Raw genomic sequence first — 15,690 nt, 5'->3', positions numbered from 1 at the left:
ATTACACAACAGAGCTAAATCCTGCCTTTGAAATGTTGCATTAGCAAACAGAGAAAGTGACCGTAACCTGCAATATGTAAACATAAAAACACTCAACCTGACATGTTACTACCAGTTACCTGTGAGTTTCCATCCATGGTGAGATTAAATACAGGCAAAGTCCCAGTTACTACCATGCCAAGACCCTGCAGATTCAAATGACAAACCCCAAATAATATAAATCATGAGCTTTTCAGTGTGTATAATGCGTTTACTATGTTTGATAAAAATCCACCCAATGGAGTCTCACCAATGCATCCTGATACACATTGGTCCACTGAACCTGTTTGGCATCGCTGCCTGCCAGAACCATGGGGCGCCCCAGCACATCGAGGTACTCCTGACAAAACAAAAGAGATACGTGACCGGCCTGAACTTTAAAAACAAACCAACATCTGCAAGGTGTGAGAATGGGGCGTGCAAATAAATGGAAGTAGAGGTAGATGTCTACAAAGTGAGTGAGCGCCACAAGGAGAACTACAAACAGTGAACGGGGATCAGCTGTGTCAGAGGCACTAGACAAACCCACCTGGGTGTTAATCCTTATAGCACAGATGGAACGGATCTCAAAATAGTAACCTGGCAAGCAACGGAGAAAAAAGACAAACAGAGAGAGAAAAAGAGCAAGTGTGAGCGATGCTATTAGAAAAAAACAGAGTGGTGCTCATAAATATTCCAGATTTTACTAGATGCTACTAGACCCAGTGACTCAGCCACTTAAATCCCACAGACAGGAAGCTTAAAGAGGAATACCACTCACTTTTAAAACTGAGGTATCTGTGTTTGTACAGTTCAGTCAAGACCATTAGATCAGATGATCTCAAATCAGGATTTTTAAATGTAAGATCTGGAAGTAAGTGCACAGCCACTCAGATTACAATTTTGGTATTTTTGGCGTCAAAATAGTGACATCACTTTGCTCTTATTCTTACAATAAAGAAGAAGTGCCAAATGTTCCCAAATATAAAGAATTGCTCTCAGCTCCCAAGTAATTTAATAATAAGGTCTCCTGTTAGAAATGACAAATTAAGCAGATTATTAATAGATAAACGTGCCATTCATTTTTTAAGGAAATGTTTTATTTTTAGGTTGACCCCTTTGTTCTTTGTAAAAACAGCAACAATTAATTATTAATTATATATATATTATATATATATATATACACCAAATAGCATATCTGATATTGTCATCATAACTATAGGAGGAAATACCTACTATACAATATAATACAATACAATACAATACATACTGTAAATGTTCTTCTTGATGTTAATCATTACAAGGTTTGCATGAAACTGAGATGACTGATGTGATGCAGCCATCACACATCACCTTTGTAGGCCTGCTATTGGCCGACTCAGGGCTGGACAGAGGGCATTTTGGGTAGTTATTATTGTTGTACTTAATCTACAACACTGCACCTCTTAAATATATAATACAAAGTTCAATCAAATGTTTATTCATTAGTATTATTATTAATTAATAAACACAAATTGTCTTCCTAGGTGATAAAATGATGTGGGCCATAGTCTTTAACAGTCAACAACACAGAATACCAAATAACTGCATGTGCCATCGTTGGTTGTGAAGCTGATTTATTGTAGGAGCTGATCTGGGGTCAGTGAAGCCTCGGATAAAAAATGTTCCCCCTCAGTTTAAATCCAGCCAGTCATGTCAGAATAATAGCAAAACCTGCATGCAAAACTAAAACACTGTATAAACAAAGGGCAACTCTTTCAGTATTCTCTGTGTCAGTAAGTCAGTGCCCCTGCACGAGCAACAACAATCCTCACAAACACGAGTTCTTCTGGAAAGATCTCTCAGTTGACAGCACATCTGATCTGCATGAACATAACTGACCTCTGCGTGAGCGAACAGAGTATGGACACTGGACTGCTCACAGGCCCATTAGTAGGATCAGCGCATGTACATTTGGCTCAGTGATTTATTTATTTATTTATTAAGTGCACTTTTTCATTTCGTCTAGGCTTCAATTAATCGATATAAAGTAATAAAGTGATAAACTCTTCTATAGTATGGACGGACAGAGTGGGCCTATTATGGGAATGAATGAAGAGATAAAGAAATACATGTGCTCAATTTACTGCTGATACTTTACATGTGGCAGGAAAGCACAGCCAATATGTATCACGGTTTTAAAGTCCAACTTATAACAACGATCCAGTGTGGACTCAGCACAAAAAGTAAGGACTCTTTCATTTGCTTTATTATTTTGGAGTGTTGCAAATGAATTACAGACTGCAGACTTACCCTCTGAAAACCCTTTGGAGTCTCCTTTTTTGTGATAAAGGGGCAATTGCATCCATATTGTGTAGTTTTCCTAATTTACTGCAGTGATACCCAACCAGGGGAAGTTGTAGCCCAGGGGAACTTCTGCAGTTGCCAGAGGGTAAGTGAAAAGCTCAACTAATTAACAAAACTCAACTAAAAAACTAAACTAAAGTGTGATTTGAATAAATAAACATACATTATAATGAGGAAAATAAACAGCCAAATAGGATTATGAGTGATCTTAAGTAAATAGAATAAGCAGAGAAGCCAGTCAACCTGAGAGCATGGAAACTAGTTGGCATGTTTAAACACAGCTTGAAGTGATGAATAAACTGTTGAAACTAATAGCTTAAAGTAATAGATAAATGGTAATAAACTGCCCAAAGCAACATTTAAGCTGTACGAGAGTTTTATATAAGTAATACTGTCAAATAACATCCAGTTTATAATCCATTGATATGAACATATTTGGAACATGACAGGGGGTGTTGATGACAGGGTACTTGAGCTCATCTAGCAGGGCTATGGGGTTAGATCAGACAGAAAAGGCTGCGAATCACTGCTGTATAGTATGTGATATGAGCAATAAAATAAAATGAATAAATAAATTACAAAGAAAATTCAGCTCACCTTTATTGGTGCATGCAATCCATTGTAAGGGAGTGACATCATAGTTGTGTTGACCCACAGAAAAGGTGAATACTCGAACCTTTGGGGCGGCAAATAGAGCAAATTAAACACAAATTTTCAGAGGGCAATTAAGACACCACAATACATCCTGTTCAAACACTGGAGGTGAAAGAATCAGAAGAAACCAACCGTTTTGTTGGGCCAGTTGTATTGCATGAAGACGTCCTGAGCTCTGTCCTCCCCTCCATCAGTAAACAGCATGATTATTTTATTGCAGTTAGCCCGGGGGACATTTGTCTTCTGAAAAAAAGAAAATGAGTTTGGAGGATACAGTTAAACAGTGTGTGAAGACATTGGTATTAACATAATCTAAACCAATATGTCAGTTACATTTAACAGCTGGTTGAAGGCAAAATGAAATCCAGACTTGTAGTCAGTGGTGCCTTTAGCCTGCATCTGCTGCACTGCATCCTTGAAGATCTTTTTGTTGCGCACATTAGCCTGGACTAGATGTTTGAAGCAAGGAACCACGGCCTCGGCCTTCTCGTTGAACTGAAACACAACGAGAGACGCGGAGAGGGTTCATATATATATATATATATATGACGTCAAAATTAAGGAAACAAGTAGAAGATAGAGAGATATAAAATGACAGAGAATCAGTGATAATGGTAAGTGTTGCAGACACTGACCCTGGCCACGTTGACATAGTCATCATCAGACAAAGTGTCCAGCATTTCCATCACAGACGCTTTGATCAGTTTTAGGGTGAGTCCGCTGACACTACCACTCCTGAGGAAACATGCACAGGAATACAGCAAAGAGTTTACATATGCATAGGTCTGAAAAATTATAGTAGTGCATGTTCCAGTTCAGCAGAGTATTTACTAACACTGAAGGTGTACGGTATATGAGCCCAGTGCAAAAACCCTCCACGATGGAGGATACATGAGGAAATATTGAGTCAACAAAAAGATCGGCGGTTAAATTTTAAAATCCCTTCAAAATTATATAAAAAAATCTTAAAAATCATCAATCAAATTTACCAAAGATTTTTTGGTAAACTCTGTTACTGCTTAAACAGATTTTAAAATATAAGCTGTACCTATTTCAAAAGTACAGTAACTCCCTCTATTACAATGCACACTCTCTCTCCCTCGAGTGCCTGACTAAAGTCCTCAGTAGTATAGATGTTACAGATGTTCACTCACACACATAGTTTCCCCTGCAGCAGTGATTAACCAGTTTTGATAAATCCTTTTCAGTAGCCATTTGTTTGTATTTCCATTCCCTCCTGCTGTATTTTGCAGTCCACAGAGGAACGCACTACTGTGCAGTTTGCATAAACCCAAACACAATTTTCAGCAGCGCTGCTAAAATTACAAGCACACAAACCCTGGTGTGAATGAATTCAAATAGATTTTGTGTTTTTGGCCTATGGTTTACTCAGCAGTATTCCTTCACTGCGGGTGAACATATGGGGTTAGAAAATGTTCATTGTTCCTTACTTATTGTTTCCTATTTTTACTTGAATACACGGCTGTCTCATTGGCAAGCTTGACGCATACTGTATGTGGTGAGCAAACAAACATGTTTCATGTTGATCATTCGTAAGGGTTTCTCTCCTATGTTCCTCATTCCACTGAATAATAGGATTAACCTTGGAAAGAGGGCCAGTGAAAAACCCTTTATCAACAAAAGCAAACATGGGGACAGTCCAGTATGGTGACAACAACAGATTGCTGTACTCGACCATGGCCATGAGTCTGAATACACTCAGCAGAGCACGCTCTCACACAGGAAAGAAAACTTGTCTGATCATGTTGAAGATTAAAGCAATAGTTTGACATTTTGGCAGCGAATGTGCTTATTTGCTTTCTGACAGAGAGTTAGATGGGAAGGACGTACTATTCCTTTAAATAGTCAATGTCTTCAATAAAGGTCATGTCGCATCAAATTGTGTATCCACTATATGTTGTAACACTCCTTTGTTCTAGTGTCTTCTCGTTTAGTTTAGTTTAGTTTAGTTATTTTCCAACAAGATAAACAAGAAACAAAACAGGACCGAAAAGGTGTAGGCTGAAGCCTTAGCTTATTTCACCTACCCTTTTTACATTAATTATTTTGTCAGCTCCCTTTAAATTTATAATTTATTTAAATTAAAATTATATTTGTCTCTGAATCATTTCTAACTTAATCACTGGGCTGTCTGCACATGATAAGCAGGATGAGCTGCAGAGCGTGTGCCAGGTGCATTGTTTTCCTACTACACAACAACTTTAGTCCAGCCTCTCTCTCCAGTACTGAAGGCCAAATAGAACCAAGAGCCCAAAGACGCTGCCTACGTGTGTGAAGCAACAACATAAATGGTCTGTTTAATTGTTAGTGAGAAAGAAGAAAGAAATCACAAATAGATTTCAACAACAGTTAATTATTTAGTACTGCGAGGAAAGAGAAAGTTTTTTTATGTTCCTGGGTTCACAGCTCACACAAATACTGTATTTTTGCCAGTATACCCACATTTAAGCAAATTACTAAAGGCAAGAGAATTCCCAACTTATCTTTCTGAAACATCATTAATTACTTACACATCAACAAGAATGACCATATCTTTAGGGGATGAGGCGCCCTGGATGTACCTGTGACAAAGGAAAAGAGAGGATACACAATTTCAACCCTCAACATTCAGTGCACATGTGAAAAGCCAACAATAGCAAATACAGCAGCAGCAAACTGTACCAGGGCCTCCTCCTGACATCATACAGGTCGATTTTATCAGGTGCTTTCCAAGGTGTCGCTGTAAAAGTAAAAAGAAAATGTAAATTTGAATTAGGCTTTGTTCAATTATTTTAAAATCACACACAAAATTCCCTCTTAATATTCAACATTGAAACCTGCCTGGATAGTAGCGGGTGACGCCCGTCGCACTCCCGAACGCTTGCCACAGCAGTGACGGATCCTCCCGGCTGTTCTCCATGAAGACTTTCTCCAGCGCCTGTGTCCAGTTCAACTCATTCAGAATGACTGGAGCTGATGGGAGAAGAATCAGACATGACAGACGCAATAAAATATGTAAAATTAGTTAAATTAAATCATAAGTATTTGATATCATTACAAGGTGCAGTGGAAAAGAACAAAGGAATAGTAAGAGAACCACTTGCCTCCTTTATAAATATCTGTGGGAATCTGAACAGCTGTGTATGAATAGTTGACATTGTTTTTGAAGTTTGGATCATAAACAAACTCCAGCTTGATATGTGATGGGTTTTCCACCTCTCCTTCTCCATCCATGGAATACTATATGACAACAACAGAAACCATTTCACATGTATTTCATTGCTTTAAATTGCCTTATAATATAAAAATATATTTCAATCAATCAGACACATTTGATAAATAACATAAAAAAAAAATTAAAAAAAAATCTTCCTTCTGCTGGAAAGCCTCAATAAGTATAAAAAAAGCAGAGGAACCTGGTTATTTGTCCCTTACTCACATAATCCAGCTCAGCTTTAGAGTCATAATAAGCCATGTCCAGCTCCTGGAGGAAAACAGACGCAGATATGACAACCATGAAACAATATGAGGACAGATAATCACTTGTATGTAGGTCACGTCACCTACTAGACATAGAGAGGGTACAAATTCAGGGTTGCATCTAAAGATTATTTTGATTAATGATAACAGTCCTCACTAACACCTTTTTTGTTTTTCTTTAATTCACCTTATTAGCTTCAAACATAGACATAATGCACATTTTCTTTCAGAATAACCAGATCTATTCACAAACAAAGATGCATTTGATGTGAATCGTTACAGAAAAAAATCTACGATGGATTACAGGAATGTAGAGGTTAGGTTTTGCCTGGAAAAATCCAATTACATAATACATTTTACTGTAATTTTAAAAAGGTGCCAAATGTGACAGCTCATTACAGAACAGTAATCCAATCAGTCAAATCTGTAACCGACAGGAAATCGTGGATTAAAATAGCATAAAACCCAGAAATTACATAGGAGAAAATGGATGCAGTGCAACAACAAACCTCAAGGTCAAACAAAGTCACTAACCTTTCTGACTTTATATTGGTCAAGGGTAGTAGTGATAACATTTCAAAAGACTGGGAGACAAGCAAACACATGTTGCTTGGACTGCATCACACAAAGAGGAGCTACAACTGTGCATCACAGCTCATTGTCTCACAAGAACCAGGATTACTGATGTGTTGATTGGCAGCAAGTAGACCACTGTAGACCATTCAATTTATGAAATGTTAACAAAAGACAAAGCAGTTTCTCATCAAGAATGCTCACAGAAGTTTCAAAACATCTATTTTACCTCATTAATATATAAATTCATGCAACCAGGCACACCCAAGTGTAATTATATAATCTATGTCATATGGGTTAGCTGTGGTGTAAGTATGAAGTTTCTGCTCATGTGTTGTTCTTGAGTTATCGTGTTCAGAAGAAAAATCTGTTTCATCCTTTTAGAGCCAAAGCGCTGATTAATTAACAAAGATTTTTCACACCAACATGTTTGTTTTTGCATACTACATATCTGTCGTCAGTTTGAACTTGTTAGCTTTAAGTGTTAATTAGTTACAGCAATTCTTGAGAAATCTGTGTTCACTCCTTAACATACTAATTGATAAAAGATGCTCCAAAATCTAATCAGATCATCTACGCCATGCCTGTGGTGTTAGTATGAGGTTTTTACTATGAAGAGAAACAGACGCCGGCATGATGACATAATATCCTGCATACCATGTAGCGTGGCGGCAGGACATAAGAACATAATGATACAAAATAGAGAAAAGCAGTAAATCGCCCCATTTGCAAATCTGTAACTACCAAATGTTTGCCATTGTTTTCTGCTCCATACTGTCACATTATGAATCAGTAGACAGGCTGTAGGGCCCGGGCAGAGCACAGCCATCTGTTAGTCTTAGTTTTTGCCGAGACTCAACATACTTCAGAATAATCGTGACATCTATTCAAAGGCTGATATGTTTCTATTTTTGGCCTGTTCTGATTATCAAATCATATCTCCTAAGAAGACCTCAGCCTATATTACAATTCAACTAAACATGACAACTTTCCCCTCTGTCTGCTGTGTTTTTGCTGCTACTTATACAGATCTCCTTTTTCTCCGTGGAGTACAGCACTGACACAACCAGACATTATCAGCCAGTGCTCTTTATAAGTCAGTCCAAAGAAGTGACATTTCTAATCCTGCATGTGAACTTCTCCTGAGAGCTCTGTTTCTTTAGATCTGAGCCTGTGAGAACTGCTTCAGTACTCTGCCAAATATTTCACCTGTTTAATGTGATAAGATGTATCACTTTATTCTGCGAGAGATGTTTGGATTGAATGTTCAGTCTTACTCTCGGAATCGGCAGCTGATATTACAATCTCACCGCAATCTTCGTTTAGTTAGCCATTGTGATTTAATCTCTAATTGAGGTACTTTTATTTGTGAAGACATTCATAAAATCGGCCATATTGAATGAAGACCTTTCGGGTCAATTTTCATATACAGAAATAATTGAAATCAATAGATCACTGGAAGGAAGCAAATCAAACTAAAGCTTATAGCATGGTTGACAGTGTTATGACGTACACACAGTTTTCAAAGAATGGGATAAAACATGAAAAACCACCAGTGTAGTCCTCTAAAATGACAGAGGGGCGTGAAGGGGGGGGTCAGTGCCTCAGAGGAGGATGTGAGAGGATGAGGTTAACCCTGTCTCATTTTGTTGGGCGTATGAAGCAGGCCGAGTGGAAAAGTGGAATGCCACTGTGTGTAGGACTCAACAGAACCGCACGGCTGAGTGCACCCAGTCATCTGTTTCACCCAGCCAAACGCTCAGGGATCTGCTCAGCTGACTGGTGTAAATGTTCTTTCATTCTCAAGTCGCCGCTTAGAGCCACAGCGCTCCGAGACAAACCCATCTGGTTTGAATTTACATCTTTTGATTGACAGAGGAGTAAAGGTTAACGTGATGTCTTCATTCTAAAATTATCCTATAATACAATTTTGTAAGGAAATACAGACAAAATCCTTAATAAAAATAATATAAAAAATAATTAATATCGTTGCGAACCAAGGTTACTGTTGTATATCTACAGTAGATGTATCAGACTAAAGCATTGTCTATAGTAAACCATGATAGTGAATTTAAAACAACAGTGCATAAAAGATCACACAGCAAACAATATCATTCTACTTCCTTGACATTTTCCCACTGATGACCAAACTGTGTTACTGTAGATCACCTCGAGTTCAGATCCATTACAGACATGAAGAAACAGTAAAATATGTTGAAGAAACCTTCATCAAGAAAGACGGGACATGACCGATCAACGAATTAACAGACGGATGCACTGACAGATGCAATGAACCACCAACGCTGCAACAAACTGTGTGGGCTTAAAGTGATGACCTAACATAGACAAATGGAGGTTTTTGGGTTTAAATGCAGTTTACATGGAACACAGCAATAAGAAGGGTCAATAATGGTAATCAGATGAAGGATCGTGCTGTATGGCCCTCAGCAGTGTTACCACTCAAATTGTATGTACGGTTTTCAAGTCTTACCTTGATCCCATCCTGCCATAGATGCTCTCGCTGGAGCCGCTCTGCTTCACTGGCTAACCTCTAAATGTCGAAAAGAGAGAATCGTTAGAGGAGAAAGTTTAATGACGTGTCTTGTCTCACTAGGGACGAACACTGTGACACAGTGTGGGTTCCTCCGAGACAGACTTGGGATTACTGGTATTTGTAAATTGCATTTTCTGTATTCAGTCTGCATTTTGTACCATACCAGAACTGCTCTGACAACATCAGGAAAGCTGTCTTTCAAATACCTCTCTGTCATTGTCAAGTTTTTTGGTTGTATTTTGCAAACCCTGTAGCTACTACCAGACATTAAAACAATAGAAAATCAATCTTCTGCATATACTTTGTATTATCTGCAGCTGAGATGTTGCTGCTTTGTGGAAACAAACAACAATGAAAGGCAGCATGAATCACTGTTAAATCCTATGGTTGCATCTTTACTAAACTTTAATGCAAGTGTTGCAAGAGAGTTGATTTGCTTTGTCAGCAAACTCATCCAGAGGTTTCCCAATGGAGAAACAAATCGAATTCTCATTACCACTGGATGGATCTCACACAGAGCTAACACCTGGTGTCTCTTACAAGAATTTTGTACTGTAAAATAAAAGATAAAATTGAAATGTATAAATGTAATTCTGCATTGTTATTACATGAAATTATATTGCATTTAAACATTCAATAGATAATATGCTTTATTTTACTTTATCACTCACTGCTACAATTTAGTTCTGAGAGAGTTCACCTCACATTTACATTTAAACAGAAGACGAAATAAGCAGCACATACTGTGGAATCGCACAGTTGGTGGTGTTAATACAGTGTTTCATATTTGTCAGGAAAACATATACTTACATCAAGAGCTTTACGCTTCTTAGCCAGGAGTTTTTCTATGTCTGAGGCCACCTTCTCCACAATCTTCCGAGGCTGATTCTTCACCAGACTAAATCGTCTTCTTTCTTCATTGTATATCTGTAAATTTTTAATGGACAATGTCAAAAACGTAAGAGCAATAACAGCTGCACAGTCAGTCTGTAAGGCCTGTTTCTGCTGACCTAATGTCTTTCTATTGACAATTTGTAACCCTTGACTTTTATTGTCTAAGCTGACTTGGCACAAAGCTTTGTTGCCATTAATGCAGTTGATTGTTATGGGCAGTATGTGAGTGATGTTATTTGATAAGTCTGTATTTTGTAAAACTAGAGAAGGAAACATTTAAGAAAGTAGATGCAAAAAGGGAAAATCTGAATTGCAACATCTCAGAGAGCATTCCTGAAAGCAGACACAGCCTTATTATTCAAAGCTCATGAATTTGCAAAAGCAAATCCTTTTTATATTTAAATACCGACACAAGGGAATAGTCAGTTGTTGTGTTTGTATGTTCAATCCAAATCTAAATATGGCTCCTTTCATGTAATCTATCCACACACAATGTCTGTTGTCTTTGGAATAGTTTTCACCGAGGAATCACAGAGTTTTATTCCTAAATGATGCTGACACCATGTGGCAGATATTCTTTTAGCCATAAAGTAAAAGTATCCATGTTAAGGTTATCTTCTTCAGCTCTTTAAAATAAAAGAACAATCTGGTTATTGACGGATCAAAACATGACATTTCTCTAAAAGGAGCATTTCGAAATCAAAGATAACACATTGACTCATGTGACTGCTACATGAAAAAAAACACACTTGTGTAATAATGGAAGACGTTTTCTGTGGTCTGTAATAACAATATAACATCACAGAGCCAAAGCATGACTTTGTACAATAAAGTCAGTGTGAGATGATTATGAGGTTTGGACCACCTTTAAAATCCTGTCGAGCTGCCTGGTTGAATGTGAGACTTGAAGTGCAACAGCCTGTGATATCGTTTCATATAAGAGGCTGATTGTTCCTTAGATTGAGGTTTATTTTGTGTTCCAATGAAAATAAAAACTACCAAAGAAATGACATATTTTTTATGTGTATATACAAACCCATTTGAAACCACTCATCTGACTAGACTCCATGGCTGGGAAGAATAACTCTGTCCTTGGGTCTAAAGCTTTCTGCAAACTGAAAGAGCCAGATTTGCCCAGATGATGTTCTTAATGCTCTTCTCCAGAGGGCCTGGAGTTAAATTAGACCACACATGGAAGCACATCACAGTTAACTTTAGAGGATCTGAAATATGGCCTTGCAAACTATTCCTCATGATGTCTTACACTTGAGAGCTTTAAGGTCATCAGGAGACATCTGGGAGTGACACTAGAGTGAAAGCAGATAATGCTGCATGGAGTAAACCTCCTGTAATATTTTTGTTATAGGCATATTTTTTTTTATTCAGTTTTGTTTCAAGCTCATTCCAACTCAGAATGAATAACATTGTAACTGCATAAGCCAACCAAGGTGAAAAGACAGTCAAGGTTCACACAGTATATGAAATGTTTGATAATGGCTCGAAATAAGCCAGATCAGGAAGTGAAGTGGATGCAAGTTTCCACCTGCTCAGGACATGTTTTATCACAAACAGGAGCACAAAGCAATAATTTTAATGCCTTGAGCTCCAAAATCTAAAGAAAAAATTAAAAAAAAATCAAGCCTTGGTATCTAGTGTTGTTTTAGCCCATCACACTCTGTTCACTATGAGGACAGACGTCAGACAGAAGATGAAGACAGGACAGGAGTGGAGACAGTGACCTGGATAAATACATTTGGCAAACCTGCATACATACCATGTGACAGCCCTCAACCTATAAATGGACTTCACAAATTGAAATTGAAGACATCCCTCAAGTCGTGTACTGACCAGATGCTTTACTGGCCCACGCTGCACAGATGGGAACATGCAGTAATGAACAGTGTGTTTCTGTGAACTGTGTATGAAGGACAAAAAATGGCAGAAGTATAAATAAATAAAGAAAGAAAATAAATTATTAAATACATAAATGAATGCAAAATAAATACATTTTGATCATGAAAAATGCTATTTCTGTATTTTTACATTTTTCTATTTAATCATACATTCTACTTTAATTTATTTATTTATTTCTGCATTATTTAATTATTTATTTATATATTTATTCATTTAGTCATGCATTTCTAGATTTATTTATGTATATATTTCTATATGTGCGTGATCATGTCGTATTCACACTCAGCCTTGTAACACCCGGTTTTCAGCCCTTTATCTGTTTGCATCTCTCCTTCTCTCTGTGCTCACATATACAGTATTTTAATACTGCTGAATTTCCAATAAAGCTCTTCTCATTTACATGTTTTTCTGTTTCCATTGTCAGACAAAGAAACAAGTCTAAAACAGTGACTGAAACACAGCTCACAAAGCAGTAGCAGTAGATTCATCCAATCGATCACACTGCCATAACCAATCTGGCTTTAGACTAAGGTAGGACCGCCGTCCTAATTAATGTACAGACACAGAAATAAATAAATGAATAAATGGGGATATGTAGAAGTAGCATTTTTCATTACTAAAATCCATTTATTTATGCATTTATTTATGTATTTAATTATTTACTTCTGCAGTTATTTATAATTACGTCATTTTTTGCCCTTAAAATCACATATCGCCAAATTGCTGACATTTTGCTAATGGCAAACATTTAAACTATTTACAGGAAAACAATTCTTCACCACTCTGAAGTTGCCAGTGGCTGCACAACACAACCTCAAATTTGACCCAAACACAATAGGATGGTTGGTATTTGTCGACAGAATAGTGATCCGCTCCCATGCTTACAGGCGTAACTAAGATTTTGAACATGGTAAATGTCATACCTTCTGAACACCAGCTTGTTAACATTGTCATTGTGTGCACGTTAGCATGCTGATGTTGAATGTCCAATGTCGAGCGCGGGCTGTATCACAGAGACATATCAAAATTATCATGGCTTTATGGTTGAGGAATTGAAAATGACATTTAATTTGAATTTCAGGCATTTCCTCAACAAGAGAAGATTGCGCGGAGCGTTCCAGGCAGAGCAGAACAATTTCTTAACAGAACCAGAGTGGTTTAGGAGCATGGACGGATTAATGAGGACAGAATGAACAAGTGAGTCTCACATCAAGGCATTACTGCAGGCTGCAGGCTGACCATCTGCTCTGCTGTGACACAAACAGAGAGGACACGTGCTGCCGCTCTCTGCTGAGGGAACGCCCCCACACATCTTCCCAGAGCACGGTTCTCTTGCCCCCTGCAGATGATCTTTGGTCCTGATTTTTGGCATTCGCCTTTTCAGGGACAACCCTCACTCCAAGCCACCTGTTACAGTGAGGATGTGAAATAACCCCGATACTTGTTGGATACGACAGGTAAATGATATCCTGATGAGTGAGACATGTATTCCCCAACAATGGACAACAATGTTGACATTACTGTGAGAGAAAACAGGAAACAGGAAATTGGACACCCCCCAGTTTTCAGTATATGTGGTTGAAACTTATCATTTTGTGGTTTAAAGTTTTCAGTTTCTTCCACAAAGATCGGTTCTGTTGCGTGTAGTATTATAAAATAAAAAGAATCCTCACATTTGAGGAACTGTAACCATCAAATACTTGACAACTATTGATTAATGCTGATTAATTTAGATTTGTCTTTTCCCCTTACAGGAGTTTGATAAAATAACAAATTAAAAAAAAATATATTTTATCACTTGTACTGTTGTACTTAAATTTCTCTACTAAAATGGAGCTGTCCCCACAAATGCATTATTTCATAGGCATTTTGCTTGCTGAAAACACATATGCCCAACTATTTATCCTTTTTATTTTTTTTAAATGACCTGTGAGCTGTTTGTAAAGATTTCTTCAGTTGGAACCAATGGACTTGGAGCTGCGAGGAAGTGTGTGTTGGTTTTTACCTTTTCATGAGGTTTGTCAACAGTTTGAAATAAATGAGAATATCACCAACCTTATGCTTTTTTAAGTTTTCAACAGAAACATCTCTTTCTAAAACCATGTCATGTTAGAAATCTAATAACTGTTTGGAGTTGAGCCCATTTAACCTCAATAAAGAAACCAGGTTTCTCATTTACAGGGTATGATGGTTTGAAAATCAGGTTACTGCAGGGCAGCAGGAATCAGATTACCTTACTGTATGTAATGTAAAACGTAATGTGAAAATGCACCAGATGTGAATATGAAATGACTTCTAACTGGGAGCTTGGTGACGGATACGTGTCATGTGCATGAAAACAGTGACAGATGAGCCATTCTGCCATTAACACTTAACACAGGCAATACATGGTCAGCTTGTGAAAGGTCTGGATTAATATTCATGAATGTTTAAGTTGAAAAACTCATGACCTCATGAAGCATTACTCTAGATATTCTAAATCTAACCACTGCTGGCCTGTGTTCAGGCAGCCCTTTAGCTTCAAAGAAATCGTACAATGTGTTCAAGATTGATAATCATTGCAAACAATAGAAGTGCCAGCAAAATTTGGCCACAACATCTAAAAAGCAGAGCATACATTTTGAAAACTGCTGAATATAACAGCTTTCAGAGAGAGTTTTATGTCTGTCCTGGGAAAACAAAAACATTATGTTATTGGCTGTTCATTACTCTACACGGTGTCCCAGAAAATCATGAAAGAAGAAACAAAGTGGTTTCTAAAAGGCAGACTGTGATTGTTTTCCTGTTTTATGCACTTATTTCGCCTTAGCTCTAACTTAATGGATTTACAGCTGTCTTGCACATTGACTTCTCTGCTCTGTGCCTTCTAATTGAGTTTATGCAGCACTATGAGGAGTAAGACCTGTACAATGTAAAAAAAAAAAAAAAGAAAGAAAAAAGAGAGTTACACACTCACCCCTTTCAACTGCTGAGCTCCAGTGATTTGCTGAAAGACTCTGTCAATCTCCTGCTCGATGCGTCTGGCCCAGTGCATTATCCTGTGGATAAACATCAAAGGCTGATTGTCACACAACTTCGACAAATGAAAAAGATAAGAGTGTGTGTGTGTGTGTGTGTGTGTGTGTGTGTGTGTGTGTGTGTGTGTGTGTGTGTGTGTGTGTGTGTGTTTTACAGAAGTATGCAGTGGTGTTGTAACAAAAATAGCTTTTAGCACTGCAAGGATCACAACACAAATTATGAAAATGTGCTTCATTTAA

The 15,690-nt window shown here is 37.6% G+C and overlaps 1 protein-coding gene across 1 annotated transcript in view; it reads right to left on the bottom strand.

Annotated features, from left to right (window-relative positions):
* Positions 1-15,690, bottom strand: part of LOC111222860 (voltage-dependent calcium channel subunit alpha-2/delta-2-like) — a 33,163-nt gene that overhangs the window by 8,135 nt on the left and 9,338 nt on the right. The window contains exons 2-16 of the mRNA XM_022746744.1: positions 15,390-15,471; positions 10,436-10,552; positions 9,563-9,622; positions 6,458-6,502; positions 6,123-6,258; positions 5,860-5,991; positions 5,701-5,758; positions 5,550-5,600; positions 3,654-3,753; positions 3,352-3,513; positions 3,151-3,261; positions 2,962-3,040; positions 569-618; positions 290-379; positions 120-185 (exon numbers count right to left, since the gene is read on the bottom strand). Coding sequence (XP_022602465.1) covers positions 120-185; positions 290-379; positions 569-618; positions 2,962-3,040; positions 3,151-3,261; positions 3,352-3,513; positions 3,654-3,753; positions 5,550-5,600; positions 5,701-5,758; positions 5,860-5,991; positions 6,123-6,258; positions 6,458-6,502; positions 9,563-9,622; positions 10,436-10,552; positions 15,390-15,471 — 1,339 coding nt within the window. The remainder of the gene's footprint in view (positions 1-119; positions 186-289; positions 380-568; positions 619-2,961; positions 3,041-3,150; positions 3,262-3,351; positions 3,514-3,653; positions 3,754-5,549; positions 5,601-5,700; positions 5,759-5,859; positions 5,992-6,122; positions 6,259-6,457; positions 6,503-9,562; positions 9,623-10,435; positions 10,553-15,389; positions 15,472-15,690) is intronic.

The sequence above is a fragment of the Seriola dumerili genome, unplaced genomic scaffold, assembly GCF_002260705.1.
Source record: "Seriola dumerili isolate Sdu_G_001 unplaced genomic scaffold, Sdu_1.0 BDQW01000109.1, whole genome shotgun sequence".
Taxonomy (NCBI): domain Eukaryota; kingdom Metazoa; phylum Chordata; class Actinopteri; order Carangiformes; family Carangidae; genus Seriola; species Seriola dumerili.
The sequence above is the reverse complement of the archived record's forward strand: the minus strand, read 5'-3'. Positions and strand labels throughout refer to the sequence as shown.